At 32.7% G+C, this 21,071-nt stretch overlaps 3 protein-coding genes across 9 annotated transcripts in view; 1 reads left to right on the top strand and 2 right to left on the bottom strand.

Moving 5' to 3' along the window:
• The first annotated feature begins 7,878 nt into the window (after positions 1-7,878).
• LOC124825688 (polyamine-modulated factor 1-binding protein) lies at positions 7,879-8,585 on the top strand. Its single transcript, XM_047298365.2, has 3 exons — positions 7,879-8,005; positions 8,272-8,323; positions 8,438-8,585. Exons 1-3 carry the CDS (start codon positions 7,939-7,941, stop codon positions 8,583-8,585), a joined length of 267 nt encoding a protein of 88 aa, XP_047154321.1. The 5' UTR covers positions 7,879-7,938.
• Positions 8,586-8,692: 107 nt separating this feature from the next.
• KAT3 (potassium channel protein) lies at positions 8,693-15,404 on the bottom strand. 3 transcript variants are annotated; one of them, XM_047298366.2, is made up of 13 exons: positions 14,756-15,404; positions 14,441-14,659; positions 14,146-14,307; positions 13,175-13,232; positions 12,750-13,067; positions 12,181-12,426; positions 11,979-12,077; positions 11,871-11,903; positions 10,898-11,083; positions 10,671-10,742; positions 9,835-9,898; positions 9,122-9,274; positions 8,693-8,831 (listed from the first exon to the last, which is right to left on the bottom strand). In XM_047298366.2, exons 1-13 carry the CDS (start codon positions 14,908-14,910, stop codon positions 8,728-8,730), a joined length of 1,869 nt encoding a protein of 622 aa, XP_047154322.2. In that variant the 5' UTR covers positions 14,911-15,404; the 3' UTR covers positions 8,693-8,727. The 3 variants fall into 3 exon arrangements, 2 of the variants coding, with proteins under 2 accessions (XP_047154322.2, XP_087963207.1); XR_015784399.1 differs by lacking the exon at positions 9,835-9,898; XM_088107081.1 differs by lacking the exons at positions 8,693-8,831; positions 9,835-9,898 and having other exon boundaries at positions 9,121-9,274.
• A 199-nt stretch (positions 15,405-15,603) lies between these two features.
• LOC124825686 (zinc finger FYVE domain protein) overlaps positions 15,604-21,071 on the bottom strand; it is a 43,515-nt gene continuing 38,047 nt past the window's right edge. For all 5 annotated transcript variants that reach the window (XM_047298361.2, XM_088107080.1, XM_047298362.2 and 2 more), the window contains 5 exons: positions 20,490-20,572; positions 20,267-20,382; positions 19,036-19,121; positions 18,220-18,319; positions 15,604-16,248 (listed from right to left, as the gene is read on the bottom strand). In XM_047298361.2, the coding sequence (XP_047154317.2) occupies positions 16,183-16,248; positions 18,220-18,319; positions 19,036-19,121; positions 20,267-20,382; positions 20,490-20,572 (451 nt within the window). In that variant the 3' untranslated portion in view covers positions 15,604-16,182. The remainder of the gene's footprint in view (positions 16,249-18,219; positions 18,320-19,035; positions 19,122-20,266; positions 20,383-20,489; positions 20,573-21,071) is intronic.

Genomic DNA, 21,071 nt, shown 5'->3' with positions numbered 1-21,071 from the left:
AAGACAAGCTAATTAAACATTGTTTTTTTTTATGTAACCAGTTATACGATATCTAATAAACGAATAATTAAAGAAAAGATGGAAATGATTTTTAATTAAAGTTAGAGTTCTTTTAAATTTTAACTTTTGGCAATAAATTTTTTCTCATTTTGAATTATTTATAATTAAAAGTGATTGTTATTTTTGTTGTTATCCTAATGAAACGAGGATTAGAAAAATACTTTACTGTAATTTTTTATTTGACACAATAACATTTTAATTAGTGATCTGACTTATTATTGTTCAAGGGTTGATGCAAGAGTGAATATTGCAAGTTATAATAATCTTTTTCATCTAATCTGTTACAGTTTTAACTTTTGACAGTGTAGCTTTCCTAAATTTTCAAATTGTTTTTATTTGTAAAAGTGCTTTGTTTATTAGCCAACCTTCTTTAATAAATTGTCAGTAGTTAAACAATTAAGATTTGTTTATTAATATTGAAGAATCTAAATATTAGTTCAAAGTGTTATATTGAGTAAATATAAAAATATTAAGTAATATTAGCACATAAAAACATATTTATAAATTTCTTGTTTTAGGTTTTTTGATGAGAAGTGATGTCAAAAGTGATGTTAATTTTTAATATAAGTTTTACTCATGTTTTATTATTGATGTTTTTAACGGCAAAACAAAATATATTAAATAGAATAAATAAGTTAACTAAACTCCTATACACAATTTATATACATGTATTATTATTTTTATTTAAGATCTTTGTCATATTTAATCATTGGTATCATCTATTCTAACTCATACATATTTTAAAAAGACATTTTTTAATATTATTACAATAAGACATAGACAAACATTATGTGCCTATTTTTTTGTTTACCAACTTCCCTTGCTATATATATACTTTTCTCGTAGTAGAGTATCATTTGTTTATTATTGTGCAACCAATATAAATGAACACAAAATAAACACTAAACAATAATTCACAAAATAAACACTAAACAATAACTTTTAAACTTTAAAGCCTTATTATTATTTTAAGATGTTGAGAGTCAATATCAACATCAACAAAATCTCTTAAAGGTTTAAAGGTTTAGAGTTGTCTTTCCCTCTAAGTCTTTTAGTCTAAAACCGTTCAGAGATTATTTGTAAAAGACACTTTGATTTGAAAATCAACTCAATATTTAATAATTGAGATATTAATAATATAATAAATACAATCACGTATTTTATCCAAATATATATTTATAAACATTGAAGGAGACTTGTAGTAACCGTCTAATTAGAGTCCAATTATTTGTGATTATACTTTACCTTAAGAATACTGCAATTGCCTCCTCATCTCTCATATCCTCTTTCCAATCCAAAGACACCGAACTTTTTCTTCTTTCTTGAAAAGCTTTTTATGCAGCAACCACACATAAACAACCAATCATACATAAGGAACCATATAGAAACAAAAGACCTCCTACATCCACCACTAGTAAAAAATTGGGTTTTTACAGCGCACATTATGCCACGGTTCAATGAAAACCGCAGCATAATGGTGCGCGGTGGCAGTTTTGTAAATAAATCGAACACATATGCCGCGGTTCTGCTCCGAACCGCGGCATATACTCCAGTCAACCATTACCTTTGACGCCACGTGTGAATAAAAAATTAAATAACAGCGTATATGCCGCGGTTCTCTGGACAACCGCGGCATATACCCCTGCCAATTTATTGCAGGTGCTGACTGGGTCAGAGAATTTCAAAAGTTACAAGGGTATATGCCGCGGTTGTCCAGAGAACCGCGGCATATACCGCTGTAACTTCTCAACTTCTCTGCCAGTCAGAGAATTTCAGAAGTTACAGGGGGTATATGCCGCGGTTTCGCAGGGCAACCGCGACATATACCCCTGTCATGTACTGAAATTCCCCAAAAGGCAGTTGGGGAGACAGTTGTGTTTAGCTGAACCGCGGTATATACCCCTATCTGAAATTAATTTAATATATATTTGAAATATTTCGAGGTATATACCGCGGTTGCCCGCTGAACCGCGGCATATAGTTTGAAAATAATTTCAAAAATGCCATTTAGGATTATTTTTTTAATCAGTATATGCCGCGGTTGGGCGTGAAACCGCGGCATATACCAGTATTATACCGCGGTTAAGTAGTGAACCGCGGTAGATTCCTCCGTTCAGAGTTAAAAAATAAAACTTGGAACAATGTCGTCTTCTTCGCGTCGCCTCCTCTCTATTTCGCGTTTTCTTCTCCCTGCCCACCACCCATCATCTCCGATACCTCTTTTTCACCGTTTAAACTCAAAATCGTTCGGTCATTATTCATTTTTGACGAGAAAAAACAGTTTTAGCCGATCAAAATCGTTTGAAACGCGTCATTCCCTCTCCGCTGCGATTTCGTTTTCTTTGCACCAAGCGTTTTCGCCGTTCCTCTTCCAGGTATTTATGCCCTTTTGCATTCTTAACGTGATTTCTTCATTAGTTTTTGCATAATGCTATAGTTTTGGTAATGTATGAAGTTTCTATAGTTTTGGTAATGTATGGTATAATTTTTGCTTTAATTTTGGTAATGCATGAAATTGCTATAGTTTTCGTAATGTATGGTATGGTTTTTGCTATAGTTTTGGTAATGTGTGTTGTAGTTCTTGTATTATTTATAAACCTTAAAATATTATTCACTAAGTTTCAATGATATGTATGAAATTGCAAGTTTGATTTTTAGTAGCTTATCTTTTTATGTAATATTTAGGAATATGGATCGAAATTGGATTAATTTACCACGTATTAGTGCTGAGTACGAGAGAGGTGTAGAGGAATTTATACAATTTGCGCAACGTAATGAGGGGAGAAGTGATGATGAAGTGAAGTTTAGATGTCCTTGTGTGAACTGTTTGAATGGGAGAAAGTTGAACGCAACTCAAATTAGAGAACATCTTATATGTGATGGTTTTCTAAGATGCTATACAACATGTGTTTGTTATGTTCAAATTGAATTTGTGTACATGTTTTTATATGCAGGTCTGTTTTTGTGGTAGTGGATATCACAAAAACAGACCTGCAATTATAAAAAACTGCAGGGGAATATGCCGCGGTTCTAACCACAACCGTGGCATATAGTGTTTCGTTTTTTTTTAAAAACGAGACATATGGCCGCGGTTTTAACACTAACCGCGACATATTCTTCCGTCTTTTGCCGCGGTTGAACCGCGGCATATAGTGGATTTTTTAATTTTTTTTTTAAAGAAATGGCTTTTAGGTAGCGGTTCCCTCGACAACCGCGGCATATTCCTCAACCTATATACCGCGGTTATAACCGCGGCCTAAAGTGTCTGACTTACTACCGCGGCTGAATATGCCGCGGTTCTTAAAGCGCGACGTATAGTGAAAATGAACCGCGGTAAAAGCCCCTCGCTGCACTAGTGCACTCACGTTCATTGTTTTATTCTTTCTCCTACTCACAATAACAACACCATAACAATCACAAAAGAGTAACACCCAAGACAATCAGAATATTTTGTTTTCTTCTTCCTAATATACGCATCCACCACTAACGAGTAACTCCTTCCCAACATTCAACCACGCATAAGCATTACCCGTTGCAAAAAAACACCAATTGGTTTTTCTGTTACAAAATAATCAATTATCAAACGTGAAAATCGATTCTTTCCAATACATGAATATGTTCACGTAAAATGCAAAAAAAATAGTAATTGAAAAACAGAAATATGATTCGGTAATTAAACTCTCCCTCTTTAGCAAGTCTGTTCGTTTTAGTGAAAATACAAAATCAACTCTCTCTCTCTCTCCTTTGAATCTTTGTCATTTTCTTGCAAACATGCTTAATCAAACGATATTATCATTTACTCTAACAGTAAAATAAATTAAAAAAAAAAACAAAAACATTATAATCAAATGTAAGATAGGAAAAAATACCCATTTCTTATTTCTTTGTTTTATAATTTTTTTTCACATAATTGTTTATTTGCCCTCTGATGAATGCATCTCTAAAACACTCAATAGATATACCTTTGACCCAAATTCAAATATAAATGATTAGTGCTATATTAGTTCTATACTTGCACAGAAGTCTACCAGAGTTAATTAACAATGTTATAGATGAATCAGCTATTGTGTTAAGTCTCAAATCAATTATGAGTTATCGTGAAGCAAATAATCATAAATTAAATTGCATTTATTTGATGGATCAAGTCATAGTGTACAACATTTAATTCCAACCGATGGTTTTAAATTAAGAGTCTGACACACAATATTTTCTCTCAATTTTTGAAGATAGAGGGTATCAATTGAAACCCCACTTACCCTATTTCCGCCGGCCTATTTCTGAATGGGTGAAAAACAAGTCATCTTCCAAGGTTCAATTATAGCTCTATAGCTTCAGCTGACACCCTTTACAACCCATCAATTTATTGCATTAATTTCCTTCACATATTATTTATTCCTCTGTTTACATTTTAAAATATAAAATTTAACTAAATTATTCTAAACATTTCATTCTGATTATTATTAACACACACGCCTTTATATTTACATAACATTAAGCATATTAAATATAACATTTTATTTGTCAAAATACTATAATTATAGTAGCATAGCATTCACAGACTCTTTCAAGTCATGTAATTTTACTACTTTATTATTCTGGCCCAGCGTGTGTATATCTTATTCTGTAAGTTATTCGAGTTTATTATTCAAGATCATCGTTTGCCAGTTTCTTAAATTTATACACATGCTTTTGAAAAAAAAAAATTGTAATATAAATTTCACTGTACATAGACATGCATCACACACAGAGGTAGATTTAATTATGGTTGGGTTTAGATTTCTGAATTTTAAAATATTAGTTAAACTTTTTCTGGAAAATATATATCTGCAAAATTATATAACCCATCATTGTTCGTGTTATGGTAGTAAATACAACACATACAATTGCCATAGAAAAAACACAAAATAACATCGCGCCACTAGCATCACCAGGGTCGTACCACTAGCGTCCTGCCATCGTCAACGTTACCAGTATTGTGTACGCTGCACCACCAACGTCCATCGTCGTATGGGGTTTTGGATTGGGATTGGGGGAGGTTAATGAAGAGGGTTTCTATGGAAAACGAAAATAAAGAAGAAGAAAACCGAATTCTAATTTCATAATCTTGAAGAATTTATCCACAATCATCATTTGTCATTAATAATTATTAATAATTGACAATGTTTATCCACAAATATATTTATCGGTAAACAACGAAGTTTATTATTGACAAGCTATAAATTTATCGATGAGTATTTATTTTTAGTAAATTTGTTTATCGACGAATCATTAACCGTTGGTAAAAATTCACCAATAATTATAATAATTTTTATAGTAAATGTAGCATGAGTATTTGATAATTAAAAATACAATAATTTATGTAAACTGATTTATAGCTCAAAGACAATTGTACATACAAAATGTCTAACAATATTAACTATTTTTAATGTTTTTTTTTTTGTTATCAACGAATATTTCAAAGTTTCTATAAGCAATAGCTCTAGTGTATTTGTATAAACATTTGACTGATAATTTTGTTATTTTTTAAGTTATTTTGAATAAAACTACAGGCATGAGAAAATTGTACTAAATCATCTTGAATTTTTAAAAGCAAGGTCAATTAATATTCCCCATTGTTAGAAATACTAATTTCATTAGCGTTCTCTTTTTCAGCTTATTTATCACTTTAATATAATTCAGCTTCTATTGTTGAAAAAAGAGCCATGTACACAATAGTTAAAGCATTGTCTGTAGAAAATGTAAGGACGAATAATATTTAATATTATATTTTATATTTAGTAATATATTACAATTGCCTTTACGATATGTAATTGTTTGGGTTTAATCATTTCGGATGCAAAAACTTCCATATACATATTTTTTTTGACAAGTTTATGCTTAAAGATAATGTAACACATCTAGTCTTCAGTATAGTGGTGAGTGTGTTAATGAACATTCAACTTATATCAGATGATATTTTAAATATTTATATATCCAATAATTTTAATATTGCAATTTAATAATTTTGTTATTGTATATTTGACATATTTTATATTGATTTTATAATATATGTATGTGAAATAATTTCAAAATAAATTATGTTAAAGTGAAAATAAATATGTTTGTGAATTATTTAAATAAATATGCCGAAGAACAATATAAAAAATTATGTTTAATTCTTATAAATTCAATAGTCATATTAATGATGTTATATTATATATTATGTTTATATTCTTTTGGTGCTATAAACATGACATAATTGTTTGGTCTAATAACCTCGCATATACAACCTTTTTTCAAGTTGCAAATAACATAAGGTTATCACTATTAATTAATTGTTTAAAGAAAATATCATATGAAGTATGCTTTCAAAAATAGGATTTCAACTATGTTATTTTTCCTTTATCCTTCACCAATATTAAAAAAATCACAATTAAGACAATGTGTAAAAGATAAAAAAGTAAAAAAAAAACGTCACTTATCATCTCAAATATTGACTGAAAATTTAAAACAGACTTACCTTAGTACTTTCAACAAATATTTGCTAGACACTGCCATAGGCTTATAAAAAGGCGAACTTAAAAAAAATTAATTTAAAAGGCCAATCGTCTTAAAAAAGTTCTTTATCATATTCTTACAATTCGCGAGACATTTAAGTAAGCCCAATGTGTTAATATATCTCAATTAATCATGTCTATTTAATATAATTACTTTATACTTTAAAACAAAAAACTATCAATTTCTTAAGATAACAATGAACAAAAGCGGGATAAAAGGAGTCCTTCATTATTTCCTTACTAAACAAACATAAACATGTTGGAGCTTTATCCGACAGATTCGATAAATGACACGAAATAAACACTAATATATTAGCCACCATTTCATGAAATTTAAAAATAAAAATTATTTTTTGCCGTCATCATCATGTACAGTATGAGACTATAGTTAGTTAATTATTTGGCACCACCATGTTTTGTAACGTCTAGTGAGGCTTCCTATGTTCCCAAGTACCCAAAAATTCTTGCGGGGAATTATGAAATACTATTCTAAGGCAATTTGTATTGTTTTGTGGGCACTGCATTTGGTTAGGTTACGAATACACGTGAACATGGAAGGGTACCACTCAAGTAATCTTTCTGCTTAATACTAATTTACTAGATTTGTTCCAGATGCCACAGATTTGTCTGCCAGAGATATAATCTTGTTTTTGGTAAAGTCTCGAATTAAACTATTTGACGGAAAGTAGACTATTTTATTTCCGTCTTCGGTTAAGGACAAAAAGTCTCAAAGGTGGGAAGGTTCAAATACCTTATTTCTTAAGCAAAAGGAGAGAAAACAAACCTTTTAAATTTGTATCACCTTTAAAATATTTAACGCAATAATTTTATCTCAATAATATCTTATTAGAAGGGAACATTATCAAATATTATTTGATAGTTTTCTTAAAAAATACAAATGCCACTGGTGTCAATTTTTATTAGAGAACTTGATCTGTTTTTTTTTAAATGTAATTTTGGTCTAATGTTTAGTTTTTTTATACTTTAATTAATGAAATTATTTTTATGATTCATTAAATTATATGTTTATGTGTAGAATTAAATTAAATTAAAATAAAATAATAAAACTTATTAAAAATCAAGGATTAAACCAAAATATTTATCTTGCAACGAGAAAAACTAAATTTTGTGACGGGCCGATAGGACATTGTCAAAACAACTTGCTAAACAAGCTGGGCCTGAAGAAAATGAAGCCCGCCGTGGGTAAAAAGGTAAAAAGGCTCATGTTAAATAAATTAATTTCCTTTTTTAACCCGTATATATATATGCACATGTCATAATTTGAAAATGAATTCAAAGCGCGCGTATATTTGCCATTTCGCTCGAAGCAAGGTTCACATCGATGTCGTCCTCAGAGCTAATAACTACAGAAGTAGAATCCGAAAATCACCTTTCTTCTCTCATCTACGGTGAGTCTTAACTGCTCCTTCCAGCTTCCGTTGTAATAATTCATCGGCATTCATGAAACTTGAGGTTTAACAATCTATGCAAATGCAAATATTAAACCTAATTGTTAACTCAAACCACGCGTGACGCGATGCGATCTTTCACTTGTAATGAACTATAATGATTTCGTGTGTTTATTGTAATCCAATTCTGAGCACTGCATGGTTCGATTGATTGACGAATTCCTCGTGTTTACTTCGTTTTCTGTTTGTTCTGCTAAACCGTGCAGAGATATCAAATGAAGTCCAAGAGATCATGGAGAACATGCTTAAGACGATCACGTCAGTTACCTAACATTTTCAGTACAGTTACTATTTATTCATTACGATTTCGGTCAAAACTTGTGATTAATTTATGCTCTTGAATTTAAACGGCGATTTGTTTATTCTGTGCAGTGAAATCAATCATAATTCTGCAGTTATAGAGGAGGAGATAGAGAAGTGCAAAGGTTCTGCTCTTGAGAGGAAAAGAGCCTTAAACGAAGATAGAGATAACTTTCAAAAAGCTGCTTATGCTGTTCTTGACATCCTCAACAGAGAGTAAAGCGCTCTAGGTATCGTTCTACATTTTTCAGTTTTATACATTGTATTCCCATATATCTTGTTTGATTAAGTAGATTGCCGCCTGAAACGGATACGTACCGAAATGACCAGAGCACATTGTTAATCTCTGTTTAGTTTGATCATTAGAGGATATACAACTCATCAGTCTCCCTTATCGCGTTTAATTGTTCTACTTCTGTGCCGTCAGCCATGAGAATTTTGCTTCCTCTTTTTCCGAATTTTCTCTCTGCGTAGACAAGGCTCCAATCAACTTAGTTATCCTATTGAATTTGTTGTTACCTCAGTATGTTCAGTTCTATGAGCACAAGTGCGAAAGCATAATAATTTTTTTGTCCAATATATTTCTGTTGCTGAACGTAAAGGCTTTAAATAACGAGCCCTGTCTGTGTGGAATGCGGGCAAAGAAGGGATTTCAGATTATTTGGTGATTAGGTTATTTTCTGTAATTGATGTCATTTAATCATGAAACGCTGAGAATCCTTTGGAGGCATGCATGCATGTTGAATGTAATCATACCTGCAAGTCTGAAAATATCTTCTATCGAATTTGGGAGAAGTATGAGCTTTGGCGTTGATCCATTTCCCGTTTTGTTTTCATTGGGATGGTGTCCGTGGATTGTAACTCTAACGGGGACTGGGCTTCTCAGTGGTTTGGAATTTCCTGTTTTTCCTGCAATTAGTAAGTAGCATGAGTCTATGCCGGTACTTTAGGTAAGCAGGTAAATTGATGAATTCCATAGCATGTTCATTTTTTGGACACTGATCAAGCAATGAAAACAAATAAAGCAACCTAGGCTACTTTTCGAAAGGTTCCTTCCTGTATTGTGGAGTTCAAGTTGTTTCTCAAACTGAAATAATGTTGCAACTTGCTTGTTTATTGGTAATGGAGATATATCTGTTTGCTATAAGAAGGAATTGTGTTTTCATGCATGACCGAAGTTTGGTTACCGAGGGGCAACCTTGTGCACTGTGTGCCTTGCTTTATACCCAGAAAAGAAAAAGACGAAGAGAAATAAGGAATGTAAAGAGAATGTTACACTGTTTGGGATGTCAATAAATCAGCATCCATATCCACAGACAGAAATGAACATGAAGTTTCTTGGGTTGTCATTTACAGAACCCCCTAGTGTCTGATGATTCTTTTTCTTAATTCCTCTACCGTGTCTAACCACTATAGATTAGACTATTAAAATTTCGTATTTCTGTAACTAGATAGTGGATCAAGGCTACCTTCTTTATATGGATCTTGATATCTTGAAACTTCATGAAGTGTACCCTCATTTTGTCTCAGATGCTGCAAAAACCAGTGCTCATCATATATGAAGCGATTCACATATTTGGATTACTAGTAGCACATATAGTCTAAAAACCATTGTTCACTCAAAAATAATGTGTTTGGAAAGGCAATTAGAGAGTATACTGTTGGCATTTCTTATGCGTAAATATGTGGCCAAAATTATCATAGATTTATTTGTCTGTGCCATAAATTCTACTTGATGGAGTGTAAACTGTTCGCATTTCTTATGCGTAAATATGTGGCCAAAATTATCATAGATTTATTTGTCTGTGCCATAAATTCTACTTGATGGAGTGTAAACTATATATTTAGGAATTCTTTATTCATTTGCCGATCTATGATATCAAATGCTTGAAATGTAATATAAAACTATTCTTGTGCTTTCACCATAAGCTTTCGGGAAGCTGTTGAGTTAGTTCACCACACATGATACAATCAAATCTTCTTTGAGATGTTAACATGCATCTCAACGGCACATACGTTCAATTCAAAGAAAGGGATTATCCACACATCATCAGATAACTTTAAGGTCCCTGTAGGAAAAAACGACGAAGGGAGGGTATTCGAAGGGAAGTTTTCTATTTTTAGGGCCTTTTCTTCTGTTCTTAATTTATCCAATACATCCTTTCTTAATTTCTCAGATAATAAGTTTTCCTAAGGTTTTATCGCCAATGCAACGTTTACCATCCAAGGAATTTTGTGTATCCTTTTCTTATATTCTATATTGGCGCATTAATTAAATGTTTATGTTTCAAAATTAAAGAAATACCTCAAGGTAACCCAGCAATTCTGTCACATACGATATTTCTTCTAGCACCTTGCCTTTGAGACCCTTCAAATGCTGCGAATAGAAGAACCAACATCAGCTGGGAAATCTACATGTCGACGTGTGAATTGTGATAACCATACAAAATTTGGATATAATGTATTGACAATAATATTTGGTTAGTGTAGAAGTGTGCAAATTAATTAATCGTTTGATGGTGAATTTCAAACCTGAATAAAGTTGTACATGATTGCCTTCCCATCGTCACTGAATGGTTGCATCATCTGCTTGAAGTGATGATGATTGATTCGTATGACCTGGGACAGCCCTCTACTTCTTACTGTAAAAGGTTGTGGAATATTAAACATCACACCTATTTCTCCTGCCATGTCTCCAGATTCAAGTTCGAATAAAAACTGAAAAACATTCATGAGCTCAGTCAAGCAATGCGAGAATTGTTATCTGTGTAGAAACATAGACACTTCTTTTAAATAATTACTTTTAAGAAATGATAGGTAAAATATTTTTACCTTCATTTAACACAAAGTACAAAGACAAAATGAACTAAAATTTTATATTTTTTCAATAAAAAAGAGTAAAAAGTAAAAAAATAGTGTTAAATAAATATAAAAATGTTACGTGTCAAAGTATATTTTTCATTATTTTTTCATTCTTTGTTAATGCAATATATTTTTTTTTTGCTGGTACACTTGAGTATATTATTTCCTATTTCAACTGTTCAATTTACGATTTTCATGAAGATGTTCTTTTCGGCACAAAGAACGTGTTTGCTTCAGCAGGTTATCGGGCAGAGCTAGAATATTGAAAAAAGCTTCTTATTTTGTCAAGAAAACCTGATCTTCCAAAATGACTTATACTCAGGTTAACACATTAGTTGTGAATGTCATGCGGTCTATGAAATTCTTTTATTCTCTATAGTTCAGACGTGTTCTTATATCTAATATTTAATACAAGGATTCCCTGATTTCAGATGCAAATCAATTGTTATTATATCTTTAGTCTAAATGAGACTAATATTTTATCCTCTTTAAAGTTGAAACATTTTCTCCGGCGTGATGCTTTGTAGTGGTTTATGCACTACTCTTTCCATTCACTAGGTATCTAGGAGTTATTACCTCTTTACTTTCTTTTGAATATGTTATATATACCCTTAAATTAATCGCTTGGCAGATCTCATCTTACCTGTTCAGACCCAGTATTGTATATCAACACATCCTGCGGAATAGTTCAGTTAGTTAGCAGTTAAACCTTGTTAAGAGGGTAGGATTTGAATACGCAATAGATTTTTACCAGTGACCCAGATAACAAGATGTAGAAATATTTTGGCATCTCATTTTGCAAGATAATGTCAACCTTAGATGGGTAGTATTCTGCCTTTGTTTCTGAGACCTGTTTGTTTAGTGTCATGATTTCAAATTTGGTTACTGTTGAGATGTTCAAAATATCGCTACCTAGAGGAAAAAGAGAAGAGAACTGAAACAAGAAGTTTTACCAGCTGAGTGATAAAATAATCAGAAACTCCTTTGAATAAATATGCTGTTTCAACAATGTTTTTGAAAAGATGCTGAGCAATACTGGATCTTATAGTTTTAGGTAGGTCTTGTAACACTTCTTGCTGTAACTCTGCAGTCTTAAATTTCAATTGCATGTGTGCCAATATTTGCTCCTTTAATCGTCCCGGGAGTCTATTTTTGTTTGCATACTGTAATATTTTGTTGAAGACATCCCTCTGTGAAGCCTGGAGGTAAAATGTATTAGTTTTTGGCAGGGAAATTATCATTTAACACCTACTTTTATATTTGGCAACCACTTTTTGATTTTAAAAAATATATATAAATTTTAAAAGAAAATTGTAATAATAATATATATTTTAAAAGAAAATAATAATAATAATATATAGTTGTTAGATGATGGTATAAAAAGAGGAAATTGTGAAGCTGTCATGATCTTTTGGTATAGCCATTCAGATAAGTCTTTTATTAGAAGCATGATTACTGCGTTAAGGGTTATCAAATGTAAAGCTAAGAGTTAAACGATCATAGAAGTCGTCGTAACACTTACCACGGCAAAGGTTCCGACAGAGCTATGAACCAACAGAGTTGTCATGTTTCCAATAATATATGCTCCGAGGCCGATGTTAAAGAGCATGTAAAAAATGGAGAAAAGCATCTCCGTTAAATTTACTGCATAAAAATCTCCATATCCAACGGTGGTAAGGGTTGAAACAGACCAGTACACAGAATAAGTGTAACCCAACCCGACGCCCAATTCATGAAAATCCTGTGTTTTGTTCCCGATCCATGTGTGTTTCGGTGTCTTGTGCTGGACAGCCAACCAAAAAAACATGCAGCCTGCGAAGTGTGCTGCAAATAGTGTAACCTGTGATAAACCAAATGAAATAGGAAGCATGGACGAGCTTACTACATTAATAAAAAAATGCTAAATGAAGATAAGCTCAAAAACAAAAGATTTAGAAATTTCCTTACACATATAAGTTTGCAAAATCTTGTTGCAGAATAATTGATTCGTATGTCTTTCTCTAGCCTGGGAAAGGGTTTTCAGTTTCAGTTACAGATAGGAAATCCTGATCATTTCTTTTTCTGCTTAATGGATGATTGATAGTACTTGTATAATCTACAAACATTCCTTATTCTTCTTTATATTTCTTTTGTCACCTTTTATCACCACCATATGATCTTATCTACACTTTCCCTCGTATATTTAAATTTGTTAATATTAATAATTAGTTTGAGTACAATAATTTGCACACAATGATATAATTGAAGCCATCTCCTGTGGCAGGGCTTAGGAAGGTAGATTAGGAAGTAGGCTCATAGAGCCATTTGAAGTCTTAGTACAATTCATTTATAAGTAACCCTGTGAAAAAGATTATGAAGGGCTTTTTTATGTTAAAAAAAGTAGGAAATAAATGAATTAATAGCTTTTATAAGGAATAACTGGATAATATACGAATTTTACATCTAAACTTTTGACATATTCGGCCTTTAAATATGCTATAAACACATTTGTTTTTTTTAAATTCACAATTTCAAAATTAGGTGCACACTTAAAGTGAACTTGCCTGAATGCGATTGATATTTACTAAGTATATAATAAACTCAGACACTCCTATAGTCCAATTATATCTTCACAGTTTACTCCCTCAACAGAAAAGAGGTGGACATATTTCCCACAAGAGAAATGAAGAGGTATAAATTTGAGTGGGTTTTTTTTATTTGAAAAGTTATTTATAGACACTAAAAAGTTGTATTAACACTTACTATATACTTAGAAAGAGAATAAAGATGATAGATTTATAGTTTATAGATGTGATAAGAAGAAAGATAGAAAAAAAATCAAGTATGTAATGGGGTAGATAAAATCAAGATTTTGTATCTTTTTATTTTCGTTTCTCGCTTTCTATTTCGTTCTAACTGCACTTCGTTTGTGAATGTACCTCGCGAAGAGTTCGCTAACACGCCTCAATCTCCAGAGTCTTAGCATAATTAGGAAACCAAATACCTCGCTTCTGGTTGGCTTGCCCGTCAGAATTTGATATATCTTCTCAATTGGCAGAGTGGAGGCTAGATCCATAGTGAAGTGCAGCTTTTTGACGTACCTGTTGAAATCAAAATGCAAAAAATTTCCATAAATAGAACAAAAATATGTGCGTTTAAACTAAATATAGGGTACATGCAGGAAAGATTGTAAAATGATAAAACTTCTCCACATGGATGGGTATATATACGAACCTGAGAGCAATCTTCTTATGATCGTCGACGAGGAGATACGTTGATGTATCGAAGTAAGCCACAAAGAAAGTAAGGACTATATCAACTGCAAAGAAGGCGTCAACAAGGAGATCAACAACGGTCAAATATGACCCAACTAACAGTTCTCTGAAAGCTAGCTCGAATGGAGATGCCCATGCAGAGTACACTACCAAAGCCACTACGAACGTTTGCCACAATCTACGTGTAAATTGCAATTCCATTCCACAATTAATGCATATATATTATATAATAAACTGAATAACTAATTGTGTGAAGGAAATTAGTTAAACGTACTGATATATACGGTCATAGGGAGCAATGACGTGTTTTCTTAGGTTGGAGTAACCTTCTACATCAAAGATGGGGGTGCAAAATACTGGAAAGATGGTACTTGAAACAGAGGCCATTTCGCTGCTTGAGCATCTTCTCTCTTTAGACGACATCGACATTCTTTGAGCCAACGTCTGACAAAATGGCTTTCTGAGTTAGTATGACAGAGAGAGAGAGAGATCAAAACTTTTCTTGTTACAGATATGCACAAGGCAAGACCTTGGCTTCTTATTCTGCTAACAAAAACACAGCTGGTTCTTGTTGAGACTTCAGAGTCTCAATTATATGTAGTACAACTTAACGACATAATTTAGCACAAAGAGAACTTTTTATATGGAGCTTAGAGATGTTGTACGGGTGATCCAAGGATATGTCAACCTCCAGAACATAACAAGACAAAACTCCTCAGTGCAGGTGGTTTTCCATGGAAAAAAACTATTAACTGTAATATATAATCAAAAGCTTCTCTATATAAATCCAAACGGACCATGTCAAAGGTGTTTTTTCCTACATGAATCTAAATCCCGTCTCAAATATTTCATATGATTTAATAATGAAATTATCTTAACAATTACGTGATGAACTATTATATACTTTGATAAAATGGTTACATAACGGGCATTTCAGGACGTAGAGTTATGGACGTAGCAGACCTCTTTATTGTTCATTTTTTTTTTAAAAAAAAAAAGTGAAAAGACGGTACCCCAATTAATGGCAGTTATTCTAATATATACTGATTAAAAAAATGTAAAAGCTGTTTATATAAGCTTAAAAATTAGGGATGAGATGGTACCCGCAAATACAGACAGTCGTAAAATCAAATTAATGACATCTTTACAACTAACTTTGATACAATGAGAAAAGCTCAAAATTCATGTACAAATATTCTATTCTAAAAGATCCAAATTGTACTAAATATTGTAGATTTCTTCTTAATGTCGTATTAAAAGAGTAACTTTTGTCGGCTGAAAGAGGATCATATTTATTGAGCGGGTAAAAACTTGATGTATCGTTGCTCACATTCTGATGGTCCCAAAATTCAGTGATTGTTTGAGATTCAAGGATAAAATTGGATCAATTTCTGCGTAGGGCATGTGATGATTTATCTCCAACTAATCTTTCAAACCTGGCAACGATAGCAATACCAGGCACATGCTAGACGAACTTGGATGTTGTATATACCTCAAGATCAATAAACCAACTTCAACTGTGAAATCAATGAAACAAAATAAGACATTCTGATTTTTAAAATAAATACGGGTAAACATTTGCTTTGGTTGATTCCACTTCTTCCGATAAGCGGTTATGATCTAACTCCAGTTTTCTCGACATATGTTGAATAAATAAACCAAAATATGCGCTTTGGACACTCAGATTCTTCTAGCAATTGGTTACATGTATTGAGCCAACCATTGCTTACACATATCAAGCACGGGAAGTGCATTTGCATGCAGTGCCTGCACGAAGAATGATAGTAATTTAAGAAAAATAGAACATTTTATTTGCAGAAATACATGTCTACAGGCCATTAAAATACTGTCAAGTTCACCCATGATAAAAAGAAAATTCTTGATAAGTAATGTGCAGGTGGTATTGATAAACCCAGGGCAAGTACTAGCACACCAAATAACAGGAGCTGTAGTAATCAAAGAAATGTATTTTTCTCAATTTTTCAGTTCATTGGATGCACTATAGGGAGTTGGGAGAAAAAAAGATGAGAATAACAAGTTCGTAGACATTGAATCTAGCATCAGGTTCTTTCCAAGGAGATCAGATGGACTTCCTCCCTTTATAACTGAGACTTTTCGTCAAGTGATTGCCGATTAGAAATCATATGCATAACAAATTGTTAACTTTTTAAAAGGCAATATATGAAATCTTAGTAGAAAAACACGGCAATGGAAGAGAAGGATATACTGTATACAATGATACACAATAACATGACGATTTTTGATACAGCCCAACCATCTGTTGGGCCAGAAAATATATTGAACAATGAAACAGAGGAACAAAGGAAATGGGGACAAGTTTATATTAGGAGAAAAAATAAAAGGGGCTGAGGTGGACACAGTAGAAGAATTAGTTAGAGAGAGAGAAATTGGAAGATCCTAGAAGATTTTTCTTTTTGTTGTGACCTTTATAGTGTCAGAGGAGCGTGTGGGAGTGGACATTCTATTTTTAACAAAATTAAGAGTGGAGAGTACCGGTTGGTTCTCTTAAGAAGCTTAGCTCTGGCAGTAGGGTTATTCTTTCTGTTTTTGCCTTGATTTCAATGAAACAGGATCAGTGATCCTTTCTTTATTCTCTTTTCCTCTTATTTTATTACTTTTCCTGTGGTTTCCTATCAATTTTATTGATAAGTTTGGTATAGTATATAAGAGACGAAATAAATAAGGGTGGTGTGCCAGCAGATTTTGGGAAGGAAGAGTTTAGAAGAATTGTAGAGAGTGAAGTTCTCTCGAACAATCTTAGTGAGAGAATACTTTGTTAACATTCTATACCAGTACTACATTGGTAGGAGCCGAATTGTAGTCAAGCAATAAAAAATTACAAGACAGAGAGTCTTGTATTTCCATTTCTTAATATGCAATTCTATCAACTAGAGCATCGGTCTTGGTACTGTGGTGATTGTGTGGGGGGTTATGGTCAATACCAGGATGGAATCCAGATTAGACGCATTAGAGAGCATGTTCCAAGAAGTTCTTCGACAAAGAGAAAGCAGAAAATAAACATGAGTGGTTTCAGAGGTTGGAAAATCTAATCAGTGGTCTTACAGTGGTGGTTGAAAAAATGTCGGGCAGATTGAAATTCATGGCAGATCACAAAATAGTACCCACAAAGTCATAATAATCCCTCCTAATTGTTAGTCAATCATTATTTTCCGTTTCATAATTTAGGAAATGAAAAAGCACAATTTCTATTAACTGGGTGATACAGTTAGAAAAAGCTATCAATAATGCGAATCCAAACTTGGAAATGGCTTGTAACATGCCGGAATCAAAGATAGAAAACAGGCCCAATGTTAGATAATCCATGTGACACAAGTAGAATGAATCAACCTCGAGGCAACAGATGAGATTAATCAGAAGATCCGACCACTCAATTTACAAGCAGATACAGATAAACCAAAAAGCCTGGATACCAGATTTATTATCAATTGAAAGACATGTTCATCTGCAGTTCGAATATGACAATTTAGAATACACACACATATGTAGGGTATTCAATCCAAGCTGATATGTATTTGGAGTTTAGGATTCAGTGTAGATGTTGGGTTAACCCCCATAACTAACTACAAGTGAGGATTATCTAACAGTAAAACTCAATTGGCAGTTTTATTCAATGTAGCTGATTAGTTAAGTTTCCATTTGGAAAGTTACTAAAAAAGAAATCAAAGGATGAGGCTAAAATAGATATAGATAGTTTACCTGATGCGCAACATATTGAACATCAGCAACACTACCACTCCTTGAAGCAATTTGAAATGCACTTTTTAATCGACCACAAACTACACAAGCAAGAACCTTCCTGCATGACCAATTCAAAAATAAAGCAAAACATGTTACAGCAGTGAATTTGATGGACACTCAGTTCAGGGCAGTTCTGAGAGTTGTTTAGAAAATGAATTAGAAAACAGTTCTGCATTATAAATTCTAGGATTATGTGTACACAATAACTGGGTGAGGTTACTTTTATATTTTATTATATTAAAAATTGCAGGATGACATAGTTATAGAAAATAACAGCTAGTAGTTATGTAATAGGAGTATATCTGATGGAAAGCTGAGTAATCGGGAAGTGTGAAGTTATTTGTTTGTAGTTTGTAGACAGAATACCCTTTGTAGGATACTTTGTATCTGGGACAGCAAAGGTATTGCCGCACTGTATGTGACAGGAGACCTTCGTTTCTGAACTATCAGTCTATCGTTGTATTGTGTGATCAGTGTTCTATATTATATTTTTTTACTTTATCAATTGGTGTTCTATCAGAATAAATACAAACAAAAGCCTATGGAGAAGGCACCTGGCATCATGTATTGAGAGCATTATAGTTAGAAACTGTTTGTCTAGTTCTCTTTTGAAAAATGACAGTAAATGTAAGACTTTCAAAATTTTGCCCTTAAATCTTCTAAGGAATGAAGATGGATCATAAACATATCAAAGACATTTCAATAAAAAAAAGTCCCCCGATCCCCCAAAAAAATATAGGAGGTGCATGAAGAAAAATAGATAAAAGCCCTCACCTGTGGCTGCTAGTTAACATGTCTATCAGACGGTCTGGACGCTCTTTATGCTTATTAGCATATACATTTATTGCGGCACCTAACACCTGCATCATTGAAAATGTTCAAAATATTTCTTTAAGATAAGTTCCCTTGATACAATAGATAGACTTCCCTCTTTTAACAGGACCAAGAATCACTAATAATAAACCATAACCTCAAGTGATTAGAAAAAGCACATTTTAGTCTCCTAACCTGTTTTGACAGTATAAAGCTCATGTCTATATAGGACTCTACGAACCTACTGTATACAGTCAAGTTTCACCATTAACAGAACAATAATTTAAAACAATTTTAAAAGAGGGTGGTAGACGGATCATAGAAAGACACATTTACAGGGGAGGAAAGAAACAGAAACATAACCCTAACTGTAGAAAAGGGCTGTTGGATATGAGAGGATAAAAAAGAGAACAAGGTCCGAAATAGATTTTTTTTTTTTTTTATATAGAAACTATTGTTTTAAGAGGTGATATGTAATGTGGAGGCAGTTATTAAACTTTTAGTTCACGTGCTCTGTATGTGGAGAAAAAGTGTAACCCAATTCAAATATTAACATTATCCTAATCATAAAATCAAACTGAAAAGGTCCTAAAATCTAAATGTTAAGAATAATATTCTGTTTCTTTTGTAAACTATTCCTAAATTTCGAAACAACCAAATTATTCAAATCCAAACTGCATAAATTTAGGCATATATTTCCACCAGGATGAAAGGGAGTGAAGGAATGGAGAATTTGGTTGGATCAGAGAAATGACTAAGTGTATGGAAAGTTCGAAAGACAGAATTGGAGAATCATGGGCAAAACAACCAGAGGAATGATAGGGGAGGAGCTGAAATATGAGGAAATCATCAAAGAATTTGGGAAGGAGGAGGCCTTTGGCCTGGAGGAGTGGCACTTGTCTAGTGTCAAATCTTATTTTCCATGTCCTTTTTTGTTTCCGCTTTCCCTGGTATGCCATGCTGTATGTTTTGGGATTGTTTGTTACAGAAACATTCTAGTGTAAGGAGCTGAGCTCCCTTTTTAGAAGTGGAATTTTGAAAATTTAGGTCTATAAATCTGGTAGAATCAAATACATGCTATAAGATTTATAGTCATTGAACTTTTGAGACACATTATTAAATCATTAAACTAGAATAAAAAAAGGTGTTTTAAGAGTAGTAGAAAAAGAAAAGTAAAATAAATTAGGATTACCTGATCCCAGTCATCGTCATCTATTGTACCCTTGATGTTTCTAAAGAATTCTGTCAATTGGCTGCCTCTTTTTCTCTCAGCAAGAGATGCAGCAACACCAGCATATATATCAACAGCTGCATGATACAATTAAAAGACCTAGATAAGTATGCTGAAAAAACATTGTGGAGCTAAAAACGAAGAAAACAGAGCCAGATTGTAAAGAGGGAAAAAGCAATGTAACCAGGAAGATTGAATTCATAGATCAATTGGAATGCCAAATCAAAATTCTTCTCGACAAGAACCTCTGCAATTTTACATCTTCGTCTGAAATTTCAAAAATATCATGAGCTTTTGTAATAATTGTCATTATGTGAATAGAAATACTGCATATCACAACAGAAACATGTAAATGCATGTAATATAGACAGTGGAAAGATCCATATAGCATTCTACAGTTAACTTTAGCAATCATTAAGAACACTATAATCACAGTTGACCCTATCAATATCAAATGACTTCAAAATACTTGAGATGAAAGATATAATATATCTTGTTCTGCAATCCATCTAAATACTTTTATGTGTTTTAACCAAACAGTATAGCTTCTAGGATAGATGCTTTATGACGTATCGAATCACGTCGTTATGAGTTTAACCCCCATTCTTCTAAATAATAGGTTAATTTCAGCAAATGTTGTTGACGCTAAATATTTAACAAAGATTCATGTGCTATCACCCAAACTTTTTTACTGTGAATTCTCAAAAAATTGAACTAACCCAATTAAAGAGAAATGGATAGTGGAAGTTGCTGAATAAAACATAAA

Source organism: Vigna umbellata, chromosome 2 (assembly GCF_029865625.1).
Source record: "Vigna umbellata cultivar VRB3 chromosome 2, Vumbellata_1.0, whole genome shotgun sequence".
Lineage (NCBI taxonomy): Eukaryota > Viridiplantae > Streptophyta > Magnoliopsida > Fabales > Fabaceae > Vigna > Vigna umbellata.
This window is presented reverse-complemented; position numbering and strand designations above follow the sequence as displayed.

Excerpts from the sequence above, each read along its gene's own strand:
- LOC124825688 (XM_047298365.2), top strand. The coding sequence starts at position 7,939 with ATGTCGTCCTCAGAGCTAATAACTACAGAAGTAGAATCCGAAAATCAC. Across the intron at positions 8,006-8,271 it reads CCTTTCTTCTCTCATCTACG|AGATATCAAATGAAGTCCAA; the intron begins GTGAGTCTTAAC and ends TAAACCGTGCAG. Across the intron at positions 8,324-8,437 it reads AACATGCTTAAGACGATCAC|TGAAATCAATCATAATTCTG; the intron begins GTCAGTTACCTA and ends TATTCTGTGCAG.
- KAT3 (XM_047298366.2), bottom strand. The coding sequence starts at position 14,910 with ATGTCGATGTCGTCTAAAGAGAGAAGATGCTCAAGCAGCGAAATGGCC. Across the intron at positions 13,068-13,174 it reads GATTTTGCAAACTTATATGT|GTTACACTATTTGCAGCACA; the intron begins GTAAGGAAATTT and ends GGTTTATCACAG. Across the intron at positions 11,084-11,870 it reads ACAATACTGGGTCTGAACAG|TTTTTATTCGAACTTGAATC; the intron begins GTAAGATGAGAT and ends AATGTTTTTCAG.